The 23,808-nt window shown below is 38.5% G+C and overlaps 1 protein-coding gene across 12 annotated transcripts in view; it reads left to right on the forward strand.

Annotated features, from left to right (window-relative positions):
• THRB (thyroid hormone receptor beta) overlaps positions 1–23,808 on the forward strand; it is a 157,094-nt gene that overhangs the window by 125,675 nt on the left and 7,611 nt on the right. For 11 of the 12 annotated variants that reach the window (XM_088054237.1, XM_014248395.2, XM_088054264.1 and 8 more), the window contains 4 exons: positions 10,946–11,046; positions 14,837–14,984; positions 16,419–16,624; positions 19,362–19,508. In XM_088054237.1, the coding sequence (XP_087910363.1) occupies positions 10,946–11,046; positions 14,837–14,984; positions 16,419–16,624; positions 19,362–19,508 (602 nt within the window). Of the gene's footprint in view, positions 1–951; positions 1,280–10,945; positions 11,047–14,836; positions 14,985–16,418; positions 16,625–19,361; positions 19,509–23,808 lie in introns of those variants that run through there. The other variant, XM_005518956.3, reaches the window with a different exon arrangement.

The following is a 23,808-nucleotide window of genomic DNA, read 5'->3' on the forward strand; positions in this document are numbered from 1 at the left end:
ATGAGCAAAAAATATTTCTTCCTTTCCTCACTCTATTATCAGAAAAATGCCCTTCTAAAAATACGTCATTACTGAAACAGAAAAGATAACAAAGCAGAATAGCAAAGCAATTAGCTTACTGATAATATTTAAGCAGTGTTCTTTTTGCTGATTATATTATTTTGAAGTTTCCCACCTGTTGAACTCAATAGAAATTACTTCTTGCAATCACTGAAGTTTAGAAAAGCCTCTTTCCCGTAAATTCATTACCAGGCAGTGGGGAAGATTGTGTATGTGTGGAAGGCTGGGGAGATTCATGCATGTAATTCTGTAAAACAAAATCAATAAAGCTGATGACAGATTAAGTTGCTAAATTTTGTAAAACTAGACTTCTGTTTGGGTCATCAGCACAGCACTATTGGATTTTCTATGGTTTAATGCTGAAAAACAGGATTATTGATTTTAGGATTTTCAGCGTATCCCCTCTGGGAGTTCTTAAGCAGTCTTTATAATTCTTCACACTTAAGTTGACAACTACAGTGACATAACTGTGTCCTCGCCTTAGTAATCGTTTTCTAATCATATTGGAAAAGGCTGGAAATGGTTTATAAAATGATTATTCCAGACAAACGGGGGAACAGGAGGGTTGTCAGGATGTCGCTTCTTTGTCTGGTGGTCATTGCTACCTGACTGCCATCTTCCCTTGGAATTAACTTACAGTCACAGATTAAGACCTTTGACTGTCATAAATCTGCTTCCCAATATGTTTGACTGGCAGGGGAGTTCACAAGCCGTCCCAATATAAATAGGATTTTAGCACATCAGGTGCTGCTCCGAAGTAAAACGGGCTGTTTTGCAGTCGACTTTGTTGGTGTATATTCATTGCTCCTCTCCCGATCCATGTGTATGCATGCCTGCGTGTGTATGCATGTGTGTGTGTACGTAAAGTAGAAGCTGAGATAGGCTAACAAAATGAACTACTGTATGCAAGAAATATATGAAGTGCACCCAGCTGCTGGTAGCAATTGCTACATGCAGTCCACTGATTATTGCACATATATCGAAGATAATCAGGGTTACAGCAGTTGTGATGCTCAGGTCCTGCACAGTAACAACATATATATGGAACAGGCCTGGGCGGTGAATCAGCCTTATACCTGTAGTTACCCTGGAAACGTGTTTAAAAGCGAGTACTCTGACATGGACATGGCCCTGAATCAGTACAACCAACCTGAATTTTTCACAGAAGAAAAACCTACTTTTTCTCAAGTGCAATCGCCATCGTACTCTCAGAAGAAAGGTAGGGGCATTTTATTTAAATAACAAAAAAAAAATAATCTCTGTTTTTGTTTTTGTTTTGCTTTAAACTTACAGTTGCATCAGTTGGCTCAGATGCATCTTTGAATGTGAAGGCTGCCTGTTCAAAATTGAAAGCAGCAGTAACATAGGTTGCTAGGTGATTGTAAGGTTTTCAGTGAGCGATGAGGATTTCCAAGCACTTTTTCTTAATCTATAAGAGACATTTGCAAGTATATTGCTTTTTTTTTCTGCTTTCCTGGGCTATTAAGTTCCTTTGCTATTCACCAGTGAGCTTGATAAGAAAGTTTCTCTCCTGAAATGTCGTCATTATATATTCTGCATCTTAAAGCTATGTTTCTGGTTACATACAAACCGTGTAAGTCAGTGTTTTCAATAAATGTGAACTCTGTTTGCTCAGCAACTCAGGCGAAAGATTTTGAAAATAGGACTCTAAATATGTACGGGAAATGATTGTGTTTGAGTTACTGTCTTCTAAGTGAAAACCACAAGTTTCTGATTATGCAGAGCAAAAAAGACTGAAAATTCAAGAATATATCTATGCAAGAAAGATGACTTTGCATCTGAAAGGTTGATCTAATCAATATGTTTGTGAGATAAGTGCAGTGTCTGCTCCCTAGGGGTTAAATCATTGTCAGTTTTTAGAATTTATTCTTTTGCTTTCAAGTAATCAAAGGAGATTTAAAAAGAGCCCAAAATACTAGCAAACACTTGGAAATGTTTTCAGTGTTGTTTGTTTTGAACTCAGCAACCGAACTGACGCATACAAAGTATACATTCTCTGTGCTTCTTTAAAATCGCTTTATTAAAGAAGAAAAATAAACTGTATGTTATGGCAAAATAATGTCCTTTTCTGATCAGACCAGATTTTCTGTATGCAGTTTTCTGAAATCCAGATGAATCTGATGTAACTAGAGAGATAAAGAAAACACCATTTACTACTTTTGAAGTATCTTTGTAGTGAAAAGTGTACTGTTTATTAACTGCATGGAAAACTCAAGTATTTTCCTTTAGGCAGAAAATATTCACTAACCCTTGATGCAACAAACCTCTATGATTGATGGAAAAATGTCTTAATTTTATACATTGGACAGCATCGTATTTCATAACAAAGAAAATTATTTTTTAAATCCTTCTTGGAAGCTGTAACAGCATGATCAAATTGTAGGCTAAATGTAGTTGTGGATAAAGCATGTTTTTTGTGTTGTGCAACATTTTAAATGTTTTTTAAGGCTGTTTATCTGTTGTTGCGTTTTAATTAATGAATTCATAGCCTTTGTAGACTTTTCCATGTCTTATTTTTGAGTAAAGAAAAAGTTTATCTCAGGCTTAACTTAGAAAAAATAAAGACTTGCTGTTGCAAAGTCACTGAAGGAATACATTCTTTATAATGTTAAAGGTTATGAATAATACTTGGTTCACCTAGATCAGAGCTTTAAGTTATTTCAGTATTTAGACACCTGACATCTACCCTGTGTAAAGTTTTTGAACTTGTTTGTTTGAAAGACTACAGAGTTGTTTTTAAAAACAGCTCGTATGCCCTTGTTTTCTACCATCTCAGTTTCCCTAAGAAATGGCGGTGAATTTCCGTGGATGCCGGCTCTCAAGCAGGCTTTTAATTGATCATTCACAGAGACTGAGCAACGTGTTTTGGGATTCTTTAGAGCCTTATTACTGTGATAATCAATAAAAAGTGGCTTCCCTTCTGTCAAACCTTCACAAATGTTGAGTTTGTTAAGCAGAAGAGATCTAAACTGTGTGGAACATGTGCATCTTCTCTTTTCTTTTCTTTTTTTTTTCAATTTCTATCTTTTAAGCAAGCTATCGTAAAACTAATGAATCTTTTAATCCTGTCCTAAGAACAGAAGGCTTTTCACAGGGCATGTGTGTCTGTATTGATCCAGAATTGATTGGGGGAGCGAGTGAGTTTGTTAGAGAAGCCTTGGTAATAGCCCATTAAAGCAAAATTAAGTCCCTAAACAGGTGTTCATGAGGAGTCTTGATTGTTGCAGTTGGTATTTTTGTTAGTCCCCTGAAATTTGTCATAATCTCAATAATATGCTGTTCAAATCAGATTGTACTTTACAGTAGCACATGGACTCGTTTCCTATGAGAACTTTTCCTAGTTACTAAATGGTTAAAGTCTTGTTTTCCCTCTGGAAAGAAAAAAATCAACATTTTATGTGTTGGAAAGCTTATAATTTGTGAAAGGGTATTTAATTACTTCTCTATTTTTATGTCACTTTGAAAGAATTCAGAAAATAACTTGAAAAACAACAACCAAAGACCCCAGCAAAAAAAACATAAGCATTTATAAAGCATAGCCAGTTATTCTAAATACCAGAAAGCTGCTTCAGTTATTACAGTACATTAAAAACTATTTTTTCCTGACTATCTGTCAGAAATGCTGATGAAAGAATTAACTTTTAAAGAAAAGAATGCTAGTCCAGAAAATCAAGAGGTGGAGATGTGGGTTTAGCTTTTCACCTACTTGTTGCTCCATTACCTTTTGTTCTCTGGTGTACGCTGTTAAAAGGTGACAGCACAACATTTGTGCAAGAACTTATTGTTTTATTAAGGAAGCCCTTTCGGACCTGATCCTGCCCTAGGAAACAGGCAGCCAGATACACTTTGTTTTCCGCATAATGCTGTGAAACCTGATAAGCAGAACAGGCTCATCGTCGTGAGAACGAGGTGCTATTCTCAGTTGTGTCGCAGAGAACTTAAACTGGAATATTTTTCCCCTCATACAGTGCTGCCAGTCCTGGTGAGCTTGCAGCAGTGCCCGCTGGATGAGTGATGCTCAGGGGGAGCCTGCACCCCCCTGACCCGATGCAGAGGCTGAGCAGACAGGCAAAAATGTCCCTGGATCTCTTCACACCACCTATACTGTGAGGAGGAGTACCCAGTGACAGGGCAGAGATAATGCAGCTAGGAAGGTACAAAAGAAATATGTACAGAAGTCCAGAAACCTCAGTCTCCCCACACTTGGTGTCTACACAGTGTTTTGGACATTTGAACAGCATGGGAGGAATGTCTGCAAGTTTAAAACTGGGATGAGAGTTGGCTTTCACTTCCCTTTTGCATGGTAATTTCTTGGACGATATTAATGAAAAATGTCCACAGGTGTCTGTGAGGTTAGACTTTAGCTTTAGATTCTGTGGGGCAGAGAACAGTAGGCAGATTGTCCTCCAAACCAAGGGTTTGCAGGGGGGATTTCTTGAGTTTAGGCTGTAACAGAGCTGGCTTCTCATCCCTGCAGCTAACCTTGCTTCCCAGATACCAGTGAGATACAGTGAGATACCAGTGAGATACCAGTGAGGTTAATGCCATGTTTTGAAGGGCTCTTGGTATGGTGGGAGAATGGGGCTTTGAAAGCTGTTATTATTGTTATTGTTTTTATAACTGTATTTGCCACAATTATTTCTCCTTATATTTTCTCAGGCAATTAACGTGCAGCTGGGAGTATGTAGTGTATGAGTGCTAGAGTATGCAACTGAATTAGCTCAAACTGAATTCTCAGCAGTGTGAGAACATTAGGGTACTTTCTAAATAGCTAAGAAAAAGTAAAGTGTAGCTTATGCCAAAATGTCATCTCATCAATGCAGGGAGTGTGTGTGGATATAATCAATTTACAGAAATGCTGAGAATTTGTCATCCTGGCCTTTGCAGCAGAGCAGCTCCCAGTATGTTAACGATTATTCGAGGCTTAAAAATACTCATTTTGCTCTTGACCACCCATCTAAGGAAACAGCACTAAGAAAAAATTGCATAATCCATTGCATAAATCATTATGCATTTGGAGTTAACGTTTCTTTCATAACAAAAGTCAATGGAAATAATGTGTTTTCATCACCTTTCCACAGCCAGATGAAGGATGAGAAAGTGAAGTAGGTTATACTTTGCTTTGTTCAGTGAAGCTTAGATTTCTAAACAAGTAACTTTCTTGCGATACTAAGATATTGTCTCTAAAAACATTTAAATAATTTGGGGGGTGGGAAAATTGCATGATCTGACCCTCAAAGTCAACCTCAACCTGCAGTTGGTAATGGCTGCAGGTACAATACTGATCGCAGAAGTTTAAGTGACAACATAGTTTGGGATAAAATGTTTTCAGCACATTCTCTGCAAAAGCACTGTTGTTGATGAGGTTTCTGACTCAGCCAAAGGAACACAGCAAATGAACTGAAAAGTCATTGAGAGAAAAGGGACTATAAGATGTTTTAGATTCGATCTTTGCAGAATCTTTTGCCAAATTTTAGTAATTTCATAAATCGAAGAATGTCAACAAAGTTTAAAATTGAGGACATGCAAGCCAATTAGCTAACAAGAAAAGTGTGAGTCTGCTCAGCAACATTCTCAGTGCTTCCAAGTTCAAAGGAGAAATAAGCCATTTTTCTCAGTGGGAGTAATTTAAAGAAAGTGGGAAACAAGGATCAGTGTATCTGCCCAGCCTTTCAGATCAATATTGATAATAGCACAAATAAGAATGGAGTATGCTTTTTTTCTGTTGGCTCTATGCTTTCACCAACAAACACTCCATTTAAGCTTTTTCTGCACAAGTATGTCAAGGATGATGTATGGCTAGTCCTTGTAATTTTTTATAATTTGTAAAGAGTTCAATGTGACTATGAAAGCAGTAGAACAGCAGTACAAATTTACATTTCAGTTTTTATATAGTTGAGGATTCTCAAGGTAGTAATTAATTTCATCTTTTTCATTTTCGTACTGCAGTGTCTAGTAAGTGAATACCAGCCTACTGATAAATCCTAGCTCCTCATTTTAGTGAGTGGTCTCTAGTCATGCAAACCCTACCAGATGGGGGAAAGCAAGATTTCAGGAAATATATTTAATACATGACTCTGACAGTGTATAGTGAAAATTAAAATACTGAATAATGGTCTTGAAATGTAACTGTCCTCCTGCAATAGCAAAAAATGGCATTTTCTGCCTGCAAGCTATAAATCTGCGTTGGATTAGGAGCAAGCTAATAATGAACATCTGGCAGACAGGCATAATTTGTTTGCATCGGTGTTACTCATATCCCTGTTTGGTAGTCAAATACCATTTGGTTTTACAATTTTTTTAATGTGTGGTTTAATTCCCTAGGCAAATATCTCATTATCTGTACAGACCTGGAGATATAAAGTATGTGCAATGATACTTTAACAAAACTGAAATCGGTTCTTTTGCTTTTCTCAAAATATGCTTTTAGTTGTTGTTGTTGTTACTGTGTACCAGGTACAGAGGAAAAAGAAACACTATAACTTTTTGGAGTTTGTTATAATTGAAATAGTTTTTCTTTTCCTTGTTGCATGGAGGAATAACCACTGAGTGTCTTCTTTGTCTCTCTTCATCCCATTACACTGTGGAGGGTCATATATGGTGCTCTAAGGCATCATTCCTGCAAATGGTAATTCAAGAGTGCATACATACAGTATTAATGGAGGAGTACCTCAGATGACTGCATAGGTTAGCAGATCTCCTTCCGTCCTTATGGCTGCTTGGGGCAGACGCATTGTTCATTTTCCTGTTGAAGGGAATTGTTTTCTGCCATGCCTCTACAAAGCTACAGTTGTGATTTAAATCGCTCTCAAGACTGGCTATAATGGATTATATGGCATACTAGAGAGGGGCAACTGGTCCTGCTGTGTGCTTAGCCTTGCCAAGACAGTAAGATTAGGCAGACTAGCAGGTGGGAGTCTGGGGACCATAGGAGTTACTTTAGGCTACAGGGGAAACACCAGACATGGTGGATCAAAGTCATTCACCATTATTCTCCACTCAGAACAAAGATCCAAGGTGGGCATTGGGATAAACAATGTTAGGTCATTCTTGACAGATAATTAACTTGGAGGATCATGTGGGATGCAACAAATGACAATCCATGAGGATGCTGAATACAGCAGACAGACTTGAAACAGCAAGGGACAATATTGGTGGTTTTTGTACAATTCAGTGAGGTTGGTGTTGCTCTTGAACAGTTCCTCTTAGCTATTTACTTAAAAGGTTTTGACCAAGAAATAAAAGATAAATTATGACCACCTGAAATAGGTACCTACCTGAAGTTCTCTTGAGATTTACCAGACATTCTTCTTTAGTAAGAGAGCAGCAAGGTTACTCTGTCCAGAGAGCATCTGCTTTTGCACACAGGCATTTTTATCTTTGCTTCAGAGTGAGACAAGTCTGTTGTTCTTCCCCTCCTCAAAACATCCAACAGAGAACTCTGCTGCCATCCGTGGCTTCCCCAAGAATCTCCACTGCACTATTAATTTCTTCCATGTTGGTACCATGTTTAGAAAAACAGTGTTGAATTTTTTCCTGCTAATGCTGTTTCTAACTCTGAGAAGCAGAAAAAATGTACTGAGTCTGTTTAGCTGCACGTCTTTCAAATGAAATTGTATTGAATTTATACAGAGGTCATACAGGATATTTGCAACTACTAGAAATTACTTAGAATGGACATTAGTGTTTGTAAGAACTGAATGTAAATCCACTTACTCCTTTTGCAGCGATGTCTGTCTGAATTATATCTGCTAAAAATACTACTGAAGATCCAATCTTCCCAGTCTAGCTGCTTCTGACCCTATTAGCTGTTGGAAGTGTTAAAAATATAGAAAACTGTAATAGAAAAGATATGTGTATTACACACTTTTGTTGCCAGTGATTTCTTGGAATCAGATTTTTCTATTCATGTTTCCTGTTCAATCACTAGAAGAGTTCCATGTGTGTACTTCCCTTGTGACATGGACTCGATCTGCAGAAGTACTGAACATGATATTTACGTAGTTTAGGTGGGTGGCACTTAATGCATCTGATGCAATAAAATTGTCAATGTAAAGACACCATTTTTAATTTCTGACTAGGAGTGCCCCTAGGAGATTGTGTGTTCTGCCAGACTGGAAATTGTTTATTGTATTGGATAAAGTCACAAAACTCCAGGAAGGAGGTAGACAGCAGTGGTCACATGCAGGACCTACTGTATATATTTAAGGAAGCGGTTTAGACAAGTGGCATCCTGGTCCTCCAGTAGAACAAGCTGCCATTACATAAACAGCACTAACTAGCTTGTATAACTAATCAAACATCAAGACATTTAATTCAGAAGCAATTCTTGAGGAAGCTAACCAGGGATACTGAATTTTTGAGGATGTTATTTATGTTATGCAAAGACTTTATTTCATGAATACCAGTTACCAGCAATAACAAGAAGCCATTGATCTTCATGATAAATTTAGGGGAAAATTCTATATCCCTTTGCTGCATCTTCTGCCCACTCTGTCAGCTTTCTGTTGTGTATGTGTTGCAGAGGCAGGTGTGAGTAGAGTGGGGGCAGGATAAAGATAATAGCCTCTGCTAATCCCTTGCTAGCATAGTGTCTATTAGGAGTCAGTGATGTAATTAGAATTGAAACCCTGCTGTGTCCCATCCCTCAATGTCACATGGCCACTAGTCTATCCAAGCATAACTTGTTCATCATGGAGAAATGGAGCCTGAGTATAACTGGTCTTTTGCTGTCTTGTAGACTGGCTTGATACAACATTAAGATTTCAGATTGTTCCCCCACTGCCCTTTCAGATGTCAGTAGGAATATTGGTAGACCTGAGATGCCTGTATCCAGGAATGGCTTCACAGCATTACTGCTTCCTTGTTTCAGAGAAGAGGGATATGTGTTCTTCTATCATTTGAGGTTCTCATGATTATACTCAAACTAGGCCATACAAATACTTTATGCCTTCTTTATTTTCTCCTGATTTACTCACCAGCTTCCATAAAGGCTAGAAAAATGGGATGACAGGAATCTCTTGAAGTCCATCAAAGGGAAAGGCCACATTCTGCACCATGGAAGGAGAAATAAATGCAGCATTGCAGGCCCAGCTGGCAGGAAACTGCTTTGCACTGAAGTACTTGAGGGGTCCTGGTGGGCAGCAAGTTGCATATAGGCCAGCAGTGTGTCCTTGGAGCAAGGGAGGTAAATGGCATCTGGTCTGCTTTAGGAAAATCATCACCAGCAGCTTGAGGGATGTGATCTTTCCCTTCTGTTCCAATCTAGTGAAACACATCTGCAGTGTTGGGTCCAGTTCTGGGTTCCCCAGTAGAATAAAGGCACACAAATCCTGGAGTAAGCCCAGCAAAGGGCCACAGAGATGATGAAGCATCTCTTCTACGAGGAGGAACTGGGAAAGCTGGGACTCTTCAGTTTGGAGCAGAGAAGGCTCAAGAGGGCATATCAGTGTGTGTGAATACCTGATCCCCCGTACTGTAGAAGACAGGGCCAGACTCCTCGCTGTTCCGAGAGACAGAACAAGAGGCAATGAGCACAAATAGAAGTACAGGGAATTCCTTCTGAGAATAATAAAATAGTATTTTCTTTTCACTAGGTGGCAAAGCAGAACGCTTGCACAGATTGCCCAGAAAGGTTGTAGAGTATTTTGGGTATTCCTGGAGATCCCCAAAAGCTGTCTGGACATGGGCCTGGACAGCTGGCTTTAGGTGGGCCTGTGTTGAGCAGGGGTGTTGGAGCAGCTGACCTCCAAAAGTGACTTCCAACCTCAGCCGTTGTGGGATTCTGTTTACTACACTCCACTACACTCCACAATCTTACACAGTTATACATATAGTTGCACTTTCCTCAAAGGAAATCTGAGATCTCTATCTTCACAGCGAGATTTTTCAGAAGGTAAAGTTATGAACCTTAACTCCTTTAGTTATTTGTCATGGAAACATTGATTTGAAAGGTTTGTATTTTACCCTGTTTAAAAGTTGTAGTTACGATTACTTTTTGCTTGCCATCAGAATTGTTTTGGGTTTTTGCTCAAATTGAAAATATGTTTGTGTTTTCAAAACAAATGTCATTGTGGGAAAAGAACCAAGCATTGCCAATTTTTTTCACAGCGGGAATATTTTCACTGGCTGGATCTGGTGAACCACTTCAGAAGAGAAAATTTCATTCTAATGCATACATGTACACACACACACACACATATTTGAATGTCCATGTATTTTACTTTAAATTCAGGCTATGTTAACTACTCTGAGGAACGTGTCCAGGTCAGGCATGATCAATACAGCTTGGAATATATATTGCCAGTACCTCACTGCTTTGAAACAAACCATCTGTCAGTAAATATTTCTTACTACCAAGTTCCCCAGGCACACTGAAACCTGGGGTTTTTCTGATATATAGAACAGAAATATATTGTATGCTTTCACTGCTATTTTATTATTTTACATCAAATCTTTTGAAGTAATGAATATTTTCTGAAGCAGTATTTCACTCAGAAGAAATCATGTTCCAACTTTTCCCTCTTGACCAGTAGACACTGAATCAGTCTGAAGAACAGCAAATATTACAGACTGTAAATATTAAATATTATAATTATAATACAAATTTATTAAAATATATACATTATATAATAATTTCTATTTATATAAATAAATGTAATTTATATTGTAATTATAATATAAAATATTATAGACAGTATGAATACTCTGTAACATAGTACAAACTTTTATCCAGGAAATTCAGTGAGTTCAGAAGTATGGCACTGGTAGACAAGACCTGTGGTTGTTTTTAATACAATCTTTTTATATCAAATCATATAATTTTGTATGGAGTTTACATGCCACATCCTCTTTTTCTTTGCAGGGTATATACCCAGCTACTTAGACAAGGATGAGCTATGTGTAGTATGTGGGGACAAAGCCACCGGATATCATTATCGCTGCATCACTTGCGAAGGTTGCAAGGTAAATGGCATGGTGGGAAAGTGGGAATCAGAAATAGCTCTCCAGCTCCTCCATTATACAGACTTCCTGAACTGTGCTGTCAAATCAAATGAAGACAGATTAGAAGCTAATAAGAACATCCAGTACTGATGATAAGCCCTATCTGGCCATGCTGCTGTTCTTTATATGCATAAGGAATATAGTTGGTTTTTGCCATGTTAGCTTCTGAAAAGAAAACAAGAAATTTAGATTGTCATTGCTGCTGTTAAACAGTTAGCTTTTGAATTTCCATTTTTTAATGTTTCTGTAGCCATGTTCTCAGCCAGAGTACATCAGCATGTTCCCAGCTACTCCACTGAAGCTGTTTATGCAATAGCTGAGATTCTGCTTATGGCCATGAAGGGTCTGTAGTGATTAACAGTGTTCCAGTGCCTCTCACTATCCTGGTGAAGAAGCAAAAATCAAAATCCTTTCCGCATGCTCATACTAAAGTAACATACATCAATTTGAGAAACATTGACAATTAAAATAGTTTCAAAAAGATTTTGATTTCTTTAACTTAAGCATATTGAAATATGCTTTCAGGCCTAAAATGCATCTCCAAGACTACATGCAAAATTAAATTTAAAAAGAGATTGCTTTGGGCAAGTAAATAAAAAAATTGAGTAACAGAATAAGGCATATCTTACATGATTTCCCTGCCATGAATTTGCCTGAATAGCTTGAGATTCTGTAAGAAAGCTATTCTTTCTTGCAGAAAATAAAAAAAAAAATATTGTTTTTCTAAACAAATGGGACCACACATGTCTTGGACTAGTGTCATGAGTCTAAGCCACGAAAGTCTCATTCTGTTCATCTGCAAAGTCTGGAACATTTGGATCTGAGATTTTGGGTTTGGATTGGCTTTAGAGCTCCTCATCACAATAACTCTTGTGTTTTTGTTGTGTTGAAGTAGTTCCTTTAGTTGTACATCATTCCCCTATGTTATATTTATGAAATGCACAGAGACCTAAATATCCTATGTGTAGCAGATTCATGGTAACCTATATAATGGTTTTATACATATACTTACATACAATGTCTGAAAAAAGTTATATATATCTTTAAAAAAGAACTGTGGAGCTGTGCAAGTGATTCTTACGCATTTGCATCCTGAATACCAGATGATAACAATACATAACATGTGTGGATGCAACTTAATTTAGATATAATGCAAAGTAAGCAGCACTGTGGCACTATGAAGAATACTTAGCTCCCAGCTGAACAGCTGTATCTCTTGCCAGCTTTCCTGCTAAGGTTTTTGTTACTTCAACTCAAGTAGTTCTTTTTATGCCTACCAGCTATTTTAGAGACACAACATAAAAATCTGCTTTTATCTTCACATACAGTTCTTCTGTCTGATGCACAGTTTAAAATAATGCTTATGTACACAAGGAACTGAGATAACAATTTGCAAAAAGTAATTAAATTCTTGGAGGATCTGCATACACATTTCAAGTTGTATGATATATCAACTAAGTTATATGTTTTATCAATACACAATATATACATAATCAATTTTCGATTAATTTGAGGTTTACTAGTTGCTTCCACTCAAAGTCACTTTAGTTTTGTAACAAGCATAATCAACGCTTTCATCCTCACACCTGATTTCTGAAGAGTAAATTGTGAAGAATTTAAACACAAATAAAAATGAGTTCTGACATCACCAAAATGTTTTTTCAGACTTTATCCTTTGCTTATACTGCTATATAGGTACATAGTAAAGGAGTTTAGGAAGAGTTACTGCCTACAATACAATGTGCTTTCTTTTATTGATGAGAGTAACACTTCTGTGGTGAAGATAGAGAGAGCAGCTTCCTTAACATGTACCTAGAGATAAACAAAGAAGGGTTTTGCAAAATATTTCAGAGAAATGCAAAGAAATGAGAAGGTGAGATGGGCTGTCCCAACAGAGGTGATGGAGACCCTTGCCATCGTAAAGCTACAGCTACATTAAATCTCGTGCAAGGTTTGGAAAGCAGAAACTCACTCACTGAGATTCAGTAGATTTTCCATCCAGAAGAGATTTTCCATCTCTTGCCATAACTACTGATAACCCTGTCACCCTGGTTGTCCACAGCTGTCTTAGGTCCTCAGGAAGGGGAGGAGCAGATTCTGACTCTAGGAATTCATCACAGAGTTGAGAACGAAACAAAACCGGTTGCTCAGACGATGAGAGTATGAGACTTATTCCAAACCCCACATAAGGATATCTTGCCTGTGATTTCCTGGATTTTATCTCAACACAACTCATCCCAGTCTTGCAAAGGCTCACACACAAGCTTTGTGCCACTCAGTTTAATTAACATTTCAGGTCTTAAAGTAATTAAAGAAGGAAGAGTTGTACTCTTAGCTCAAGCTGAACCTTGTAAGATAAAACTCTAATGAGGACAAGGCTCTTCATTGTCTTCACAGGAGTTAGTACAAGCTGAAAGACAGACTTATCTGTACATTTTAATTCAACATTCTGTGTTAAAAGAAATTGTGCACTGCTGTAAGATTTTACTGGGTGTTATTTAACATGATTTAAAAACAGACCTTTTGCCTACTGAAGAGACTATTCATTAGACAAAATCCAAGCTGAAGAGACTATTCATAAGGTAAAATCTCACTTGAATTTTGCCATTGTTTTGACTAAAACTAAAGCCATTCTCAGTCAAACAGGACCAGGGTGTTAGTGTGCTCTCTGCGTCAATCCTGAGCTGCATTGCTGAATTTAGACAGTCTCAAATAATGAAACTTGAAATTAAAGTGAAGTCTAAATTTCCTGCTTTACAGCCTGTCTTATTCATTTCTTGCAGTCTTGGTGAGTCTATCCAGCCCTTGCAAAAGTCAGTGAGAAAAATCGTGTTGAAATTAATACCAGGATTTTGTCCATAATGTTCAGAGATAAATTTTATCTGACTTCGTTACCTACAGGGAGGTTTTATGAGGTATTTAAATGAGTGAATTCAGTGGGATTGCATTAGTTCATATGGTGTTAGGATCTGTTTAAATTCGCCATATAGATCGGTATTATGATAGATAGACAGATAGATAGATAGATAGATAGATACATACATATATACATACATACATACATACATGAATCTTTGGTGGTGATGGGGCTTTTGAAATTCTGTGGTAAATACAAATTAAATCTGCTTCTCAGGAATGCAAATAATTTATAAATTAGGGATCCTTTGAGTTTAGAACAAATCTCAAAGGTTTGTGTAGTTTGTGTATTTGCAAAATCTTTGTCTTGCCCAGATTTGGTTGGTTCATTGGTTGGTTATTTGGCTTTTATGGAAAGAAATGAGTGGAACTATTTGCCCTCAAGCCTTTAATAGCACAAACACACCACCATTGTTACTATTTGCAGAAGCTGCTTTTTAATTAAAACTATGTATATGCCTTTTAATATCCTTCAAAATTATTACAGAGTGATAAGAGGCTCAAAATTAAATACTTCATATGCAAAAAAAATTTAGCATAGTAAAGCATAAGACTACAAGAAGGCATGTACACAAGAAGGACATCTGTATTTGTGCCACAAGATAGCATTACTTGCACTTTTATTTATCTAAAATGTCTCTATGTTTTTAATCATTACAGAAAATCAAGAGAAATGCCAAACACTATAAAACTGGATTGAAAGCTTTGAGAATTTCAGGGAATGAAGTGTGTTATCTTGCATACTTAGGTACATGCCTAACAAACCAAGTAGCTCCCAATTTTTAAAAATTGCTCAGTGCTAATGCTTTCCAATGTATTTATTTCTTGAACCTAGGGTTTTTTTAGAAGAACCATTCAGAAGAACCTCCATCCAACCTATTCCTGTAAATATGAAGGAAAATGTGTGATAGACAAAGTAACAAGAAATCAGTGCCAGGAATGTCGCTTCAAAAAATGTATCTTTGTTGGCATGGCAACAGATTGTAAGTATATTTTCCTGGTTTTCTTTATTTTTATTTTTTTTTCAATGTCTGTGTTTGCTTAACGTATGTTGATTGATGAAGCTTGTTAAAGTCAAGTAGAGCTGCCAGCCCTTTTCTGGTTTTAATAATTTGTACCAGGGAATTGCACTCATTGCATTAAGACACTTTCACAGGACTGTAATTTTTTGTTTATCCTTCATCAGGCTGCACCTTCTCCTGGCCTTACCAAGCTGAATAACAGTAGGAATGTTCACTCTTTGGAGGAGAGGAGGGAGAAATGCATCTGGATGGACACTTTGCTTGAGATAAAAACATCTTGTTTAGAAAATTCTGGAGGATGTGAAATTGAATGTCATTGTATGAGTCATCCTGCAGTTGTTTGTTTTATTTTTAGCCTTGAAGAAGTTATCTGCTGCAAAGATTTCGACTCTCATTCTAAAGAAGTAGAAAATATGGCTGTAAGATTAACCCTTAGGGGTCTTCTTTTCCTGCCATTCCACAGGGATTTACACCAATAACTTCAATTACTACAAATAGGAGGAAGTCACATAAAACCCCCAGAAGTCATATAAATCCCCTTTGTGCCTTCATGGTTGTTGCCATTATAATCATTTGCAGAAGAACTGACAGGCAAACAGGCCCAGTAAACAACAGAAAAATAGTCTAACTTACTATTTTCATTGTTAATGTAATGTTTAACAGTGCCCTCTGTCTAGAGGGAAATAGAATAAAGGAGACTATTTCACTGTGGCCAGATATAACTTCAGGAGAGGGGCTGGATACCAGTGAAGTGGTGAGCAGAGCAGCTCTGGGGCCTCTGTATCTGGAGCCACTGGAAGTAGTGGGTCTGCAGGAATACCACTTGTGGGGATTAAGGAAAGACATGTTGATCTGATTGTGTCATGCTTCAGGTAGATGAGCCTTCTGTGAATAAGTGCTCCCTTTCTTCAGTCCATGTTACCTTCTGCTAGCACCCAATAACATGTTTTACACTTCAGAGCAGTGAGTGTAAGCATGCTGATAAGACTTTAAAGGAAACAGAAGTGCATCTTTCCCAATATGGATTACTCCAAATCCATTGTAGGAGCACTTGGACACCTCACAAAGCTTTTGCATATTTTATTTTATTTTTAATAAATTTTATTTTTATTAAAAAAAAATTAGTTTTATTGATGGAATAACCCCTTGAGGGCAAGGGCAGTATACAAAGCATTACCAGGAGGATAAGTCATTCCTTGCTATTCAGGCTTCTGAAAAAAAGAAGTTTGAAGGGAGAAATAAGAGAACTGTCTCAGCTGTGGATCTTGCCAAGGTACTTCCTTACCGATTAGTTAAGGTGTTTGTACGCAACTGGTACCTCAGGCACAGAAAAGACCAAAGTTCTGACAGTCTTAAGAGCTTCCTGCTATTTTTGTATGTTTTTTCCCCTGCTAGTGGTGTTGGATGACAGCAAGAGGTTGGCAAAGAGGAAGCTGATAGAAGAAAATCGAGAGAAGAGACGTCGGGAAGAGCTGCAGAAAACCATTGGGCACAAACCAGAGCCAACAGATGAGGAATGGGAGCTCATCAAAATTGTTACTGAAGCCCATGTGGCCACCAATGCACAAGGAAGCCACTGGAAGCAGAAAAGGAAATTTCTGGTAAGGGCTGTAGCCTTGTACACTGCTCTTAGAGCCAGCAGCTCCTACCCAGCATTGCAACCCCAAAGAGATTTTATTGTCAGTTTACTGATGTTTGTGAAAAAAGGATGATTTTGCATAGTTATTACTTCATTTTTCGTGCCTGAACCTCAGTGTTTGATCAGACCATGTATTTCAAAAGATAAACAGTGTGTTGCTGTGTTAAGGCTTACTCAGCTGGATACTTTTATTGTGCCATGATAAGAAAGAGTAGAAAAATCGTTTCACTCCTGATGGAGAACAGAAGCAGTATATAATGCATACTGTATTTTTAAATATATTCTATCTAGGGAAAGCTGTCTTTATTAGGGACTATCATAAAACATATTGAAAGTTAAATGTTAAAACAATATAAAGTTCTAGATAAAAGCTGGTATTTTTTATTAATAACTCAGGGATTTTGCCTCTTTTGGTTAATGGTGGATACATTAATGAAAATAAATTAGGCAAAGAAAATTAATTTCAGTGATAACAGGATGATACATACACTATACCACTGGGATTGCGGCCTACAAAACAACTTAAATTTTCATCCCATAACTCTGGGTCAGAAAATAACTGGTAATTTGTGATGTTCAACCTTAAAAAAGGATTTACTTGAATTTTCTACATTGATTTTTAAGGGAAATAAGTGCAGAATGCAAAGTGCTTGTACAGCATTTTGCATTTCAGAAATGCACAAGGGTCTTTAACAGTCAGTGTATACCAAATCAGATAGAGTACACTCATCTTTTTGCAAGCCTAGGCTCCTACTGCGTAATTCACCATGGGAATTTCAACTCACTGTTGAAGTGCTAAAAGAAAATATGTATTCAGATCAGCTGATCTCTTTTATAATGTTGGGGTTTTTTTAATTCTAGTGACACCATCTTAATTTCTATATGAATGGCTCATATTCATAGTACTCTGCAGTCAGGAAACCACAGCCAGTCATCACTGCAAGAAGCAAGAGAGCACTTTCCAGGGGTGTTGCGGAGCAAGATGTGAGCAGATCAAGAAGCAGCTGCAGTAGTACTTTGGTTGCTTAGACAGTAGTGCTGTTCTTTGGGTGTTAGCTGGTTTGGGATAAAACCTAGGGAGCTCAAGGTTGGGGCTGCACATGAGCTGTTGAAGAGCAGGAGAAGCTGACAGTGCCCCAGGAGCTATGTATTTGTCCTTATGTGGCTGGGGCTGGTTCTTTGATAACAGGGACTTCATTGGGGTCCACACCTCTTCTCCTGTTGAGGTAGGTGGAAAGGGCTCCTCTCCAGTGTGTTAGCTTTAGCTGGCTCTCCTGACTGGCTTTGCCTTTCCTGAGAAAATGCTGTGCTCTTTCTTTTTCTCCATACCAATGGTTCATGTGGGTTTAAGCATTTGGTCTTTTTGCTTGGATGATGAAGGTTGTTTATCATGAGCACACAGACAATGCGGTTTAGTTACCCAAGATTCAGGGAGGGAGAAAGCCTAGGAATTAGTTTATTTGAGTTTTTTTTAGTAGAAACCATCAGATAATTGAGCCCAGTCTTCTTCATTGTTCCTTTACAATTGGTGCTTGCTTTATTAGCACATTGCTGAGTTTTTTCTTATAAGAAGTTAGATTTGGATTCAGATTGGTTACAGAGCTGTGGAAGGATCTTTTATGATATGTTTCTTCAAAAAAGTGGTTGAACACAGGTTCTCATTACAGACAGCACTTTCCACACCTCCCCTGTATAAGTGTCTTATATAAATGTTGTGGGGCCCATTGGTCTTAAATGTCTACTTCTCTGGATTTTATCTAGTTTTTGACCTTAATGGGAACAGAATGAAAACTCTCTATGGTGTCTGGCAGGTGTTTTGTAATTGCAAAGCCACACGTAACAAACAAAACAGCTTTGATGTGCCTGTTTTTAAAATACATGGTAACATTGACCAGCTGCATAAAAACCAGGTAAACAAGTTCAAGTGCAGTTGGAATAAAAAAACCCACTCATTACAGATACTGCTTCAAACTATTTCATTTTATATCCCTATTGAAATCCTCAAAATATGATTTGTTTCTCATTTGGAGAACCCTTGAGCTGAAATCATCCAACAGGCAATTTTCAATTAAAATTTTACCCAGATGAGTTCAAATTCTATTTGCATTATTCACAACACCTTTAGGTTAGCCTGTTCTTGCTCATAAGTTGTTTTAGCTTTGCACATAAGTTGGTTTAGCCTTTCGGAAATTGGCCTTGGCAATTACCTGGGAGGGCCCTGTAATACCTGGCAATCTGTTCTGGGGAGACTTCCCAAGCTTTGAGTAGGTGAAAGAGCCTAATTCTGAAAAGCTTGCAGCATCTTCTCAGGGATAACATGTCTCTCCAATTCTCTTTGCTTTTAGGGAAGCTTTCAGCTCCTGTAAGGAAAAATGTGCCTGTGTTTTTTAAGCAAAAGATGCATATGCTGCATCCATAAAATAGAGACACAAGGAAGAAATTGTGTGCACAACAGTCCAGCTGTCCATGAAGAATGGGCAGAAGCATACCAGTCACCCATTTCTCTGTGCAGTCACCTCTTTCACAAATGCCTTACAAATAAATTCACATTTTGTGATGTAAATGGACTTAACTTATAAAGCAAATAGTGTTGCTTTTTATTTTAGTGTATCTTCCATCACCAAGCAAGACTTTTTAGAGTATAAAATAGTTGCTCTAAGACAGACTGCTCCTTTAAATATCTTTGTTTATATCCTTAGCCAGAAGATATTGGGCAGGCACCAATAGTTAATGCCCCAGAAGGTGGGAAAGTGGATTTAGAAGCCTTCAGCCAGTTTACAAAAATTATCACACCAGCGATTACAAGAGTGGTGGATTTTGCCAAAAAGTTGCCTATGTTTTGTGAGGTAAGAAGACTTTCTTGCACTCCTCAATTTATATGCCCGTTGTTAAAAACTAGTCAAAATACTCTGGCATGAAACTTAAAAATTCAGTGTGTCTAAAATTAAAAAGTTAAAGACACTCAAAATCGATGGGACTAGAATAACCTGGATTTTCATGACTTTTGTTTTTCCTGTGATTACTGAAACCCTGAGTTTGTTAATCTGGAAGTCATTGTGGTTTATTAGAGACTCAGATATGACTTTGGAGGTGGCCTTGAACCAAGCAAGTGAACAAAAATACACTGTTTAGAAGCATTGCTGATATGTTTAATAAAATCTTCCAGCACATGGTTCCCTATGTATCTTTTGGTTCCTTGGCAGATACAGTATCGTTAAGTTGGGTCTGTGCAGTAAGAAATTCTTCAAATTCAGGAAAGTACCCCTGGTCCAGGAGTGGCATTTACCTCATTGGGTTCCCTAGGCTTGGTTTTTCTGAATGGGGATGTTTGCATTAAAGAGTCTATGAAAACGGATTGTCATTCCAGGTAGATAATCACATGTAAATATACAGTAAATAGACTCAAAGGCTTGGTTGCACATAGGATACAGAGGCCTTATGCTGATCTCATTTGTACCAAGGTATCATTTTCATTGAAAGACCAGGTGCAGTGGCTGATTTTCTTTTTTCTCCAGTTTAATAAATGGTGTCACTACTGCAGCCTGAAATAATATTTCAGTCTTAATAATATAAATAATTTTCATAGAATCATAGAATGGTTTGGGTTGGAAGGGAACTTAAAGATCATCTGGTTCCAACATCCTACCCTTGGCAGGAGCACCTTTCATTGCACCCTTTGAGGTCAACACCCTACTAGGAAGGAAGGGTGTGGCAGCCATAACATTTTACTCTCCTGTGGCTGGCAACTTTTCTTTAAAGTCAGTCAGGGAGAGCTATATATGTCCTCTGGCAAGTACAGAATGAGAAGAGGTAAATATCAATAGTTGTCAGTGTGTAAATATCTCACCCTGGCCAGCCTCTGCATTGGCACCATCAGTCAAGGAAGCATGAAATAGTAGTCAAGCATGAAGATTTTAAAATATGAGGAATATGTCCATAGATCATGAGGCCCCCGCAGCATTTAGCATCTGAGGGAATCTGTCTCCTCTGATCTGGCATTTGTTGGTGAGAAATTGCAGTGACATACCAAGGTAGTCTTTTTAATTTAGAAAGCTCTGCCAGTCACACACAGACTTCAGTGCCCATCTGACATCTCCTACCCCTCCTGACTACTATGGGCCCACTTGTGTCAGAGCTAGGAAGGAATCAAGGATGAAGAATTCAAGGCATCATTGAGCATGACCTCTGTATGTTACGTGGCTCAGCTGGACAGGCTTTGTTTGCAGCTGAGCCACTGTGTAAATCTGACACCTGCCCATATACAGCAAGATCTGATGGCAGGGTGAGGGACAACTCCTCATGAACACAAAGGAATAGGACAGCTGTCCTCTGAATTGTCATATAGCATTTGCTGTAACATGAAGAAAATGACAAATGTTTGCTCCTTTTTGAAGGGGCATCCTCCTGTTGACTTTGTTTCCATTATGATTTTTAACCCATATCTTTTTCTTAGATGCAAAGCTGTGTGGGCTGTAGATTTTTTGCAAGAAAAAAACACTCCTTTTTTCCATAGGACCTGCAGAGCATTAATTCAGTTCCTAATTCCAGAAGCTGTCTGACAAGGAAGTAAATCTCTATGAAAGAGAAACATGACAGGGAACATCCATGGTCACTTACATTTTCATGGCTACTTTTCCTTTTTTTTTCACATCTTTGGACACATGTAGAAGCCAGCAAAGCACTGTGAGTGCCCAGCTTAGTGTGTGTGCACCCACTGACCCCTACCTCAAAACAAGTATCCAATCCCAGAGTAATCAACCTATAAGGAAAACTTCATTTGCTTTTCAGCATTTCCTCTGTTGTTTCCTTCCTGCTTTTCTTTCTACTTAGAAGATGAAGATTGAGGAGAATGTAATTAAGTTTGATGTGAGTTTTAAATGTCAAGACATCAGTGGTCCCACAGTGAGTGAAGCTGTGTAAATACTCTGTGAGGTCACTCAGCTCAGCTCAGTTCCATGGTGCTGCACTGCACATGTGTCCTGCAGGGGTGAGCACCTCAGATTCCTGCCTTGTGCTTTTTCTCCCTGCAGAGAAAGAAGAAAGGACAACACAGGGCAGAGTTTCAGTCACATTTGTTGATCCAGCTATTGGAAGATGCTCTGGTAGCAACAGTCAAGTAATGAGTGTAGGTAGCATTAAAATCTGCACAGTTGGGAGTAGAGCTGATGTTCAAGCCTTCTGTCTCTGGTAACTCCTGCTACTGGCAGATAAGACATGAGACCTGGCATCTGTGAAACAGTTGTCCTATGCATCCTTCAGAATTAGAAAAGCAGGTGAAGGACAGGCATAGTCAGACCACCACTACCACAAAGAAGTTTCAAGAAGGATCAAGTAGAAAGAGAAATCCTCATTAGTTTTGTGGCTTACTAGCAAAACGGGTGAAACATCACAAAATATCTTCTCTACTATTATCTGTTTCTTTTCTACTATTTATCCTTCTATTTATAGGCTTTGTGTTTTTTTAATTTCTCTTTTCTTATCCCTTTTCACTTCCTTTCTTTCATGTCCTTTCTTTCACTGCCATTGCTTATTCCAGTATCTCTTCATGGTTCCTCTCACATATCTGTTCTCGTTTCAGTTTTTTTAAAACTCTGTTTATTTCCCTGCTTCAGTCTCTGCTGCCAAATAGTGGAATTGTCATTGGGTAGCAAGACTGCCGCTGTGCCTGTGCAGTCTTCCCCACACTGCTGCTGAGCTGAGGGTCGTCTGTAGGGAAACTGATTTGTCCTCAACAGGATGAGTCAATTTTCTTGTGTATTAAACAATTCACACCTGAAGCTGGCATTGCTGGAAAAGTAGCTGCGTGACTCAATTCATTTTCCTGACCATGGCTAGCTTTCTGCTTAAAACTCTTCTCTAACAGGGAACTGCTTTCCACTTGCACGCACGATGTACAGGGTAACGTTTGTGGTAACGTTATTCCTCGTCTGCAGGCTAAGAGCAAACATCTTCACAGTCGGAGTCGTTGGTCATACCGTCAACCCCAAGCCCTTCCTCCCAGCTGTGGTGGTGACACTGGGCAGGTTAGGGTGGTTCCACCAGGGCAGGGCCAGTTTGTAGGCAAGGAACTGATCCCAGCAGCTCTTGCTTTATAGACAACTGTGCAGCAGGGCATAACCCCATTCCGTGTACCATACCGCTTAATCCAATGCTAAAGTTGGTAGGATGGGAGATAACCGGTGATCCTAGGACTGCCACATTTCAAGTCATATGCACTGAGGGCGTCGCTGAGGTGGTGTCCTGGGTAAAGCCAGGCCTCTGGGGGACTGTACGCCAGCAGAGGTGGAATGGGACGCATTTGTGCTGTACAGGGCCACGTCACTGGTAGTGTGCAGTTGTCCCGGGCTTGAGAAGAGCTATGCTCGCCCCCTTGTGGGTCTCTTGCCATCCGGTGCCGCATGGCGTGTTCTATCGCGTCCATGTAACATCCTTATCCTAAGTTGGCGCAATTACCGATTTGCGACTACGGTGGACGGGCCACCGTTACTTAACTCGGAAAAGGTGCACACACTTTATGTGAGTGCTGAATAAATAGCTCTGCATCATTTCCCACCAAATCAATGCACTTGCTTTGCAAGTACACTGTTGCCATGTAAACCTATAGTTCATGGGGGTTTTCATTTTGAATTGCAAAACAGGTAAGTATAATAATTCTGTATAAATCAAAACTAAATGGCTTTTTGCCTCCTTTCAAGCCAAGCAGAACTGTGTTACCCTTTCATATGTGGGACCCTTGCTGTTCATGTATGTGAACAGTCTCAAAATTGTCTTGGTGTGTTTTGTTATCATTGAATAACCTATGAAAACATAAAGACATGCTTTATAGAACACGTTCTGCTCATGTGTCATCATCCTGGTTATACTCTGTAAATACAGAACCTACATCTAACAATTTGGACAGCTTGCCTTTGTTAAATGGCATGGAAATGACACGTGTCCTGAAGATCACAGCTTATACACCAGCATAAAAGCTGTAGCTATACCACAGATTTTCTGTCTGTCCAGCAATAATGTAGGGAGCTCAGGGAGAACAGCCTTACTAGATTATGAATGGATTAATAAATTCTCTGTTGTTAAAATGGGCAGTGAGAATTACTGCTTCACTGATTTAGGTATATCCTCTAGATATAAACCTGTATTTAATTC

This window comes from Pseudopodoces humilis, chromosome 1, assembly GCF_049639895.1.
Source record: "Pseudopodoces humilis isolate 2021_Gansu_Grassland_sample_001 chromosome 1, ASM4963989v1, whole genome shotgun sequence".
Classification (NCBI taxonomy): Eukaryota; Metazoa; Chordata; class Aves; order Passeriformes; family Paridae; genus Pseudopodoces; species Pseudopodoces humilis.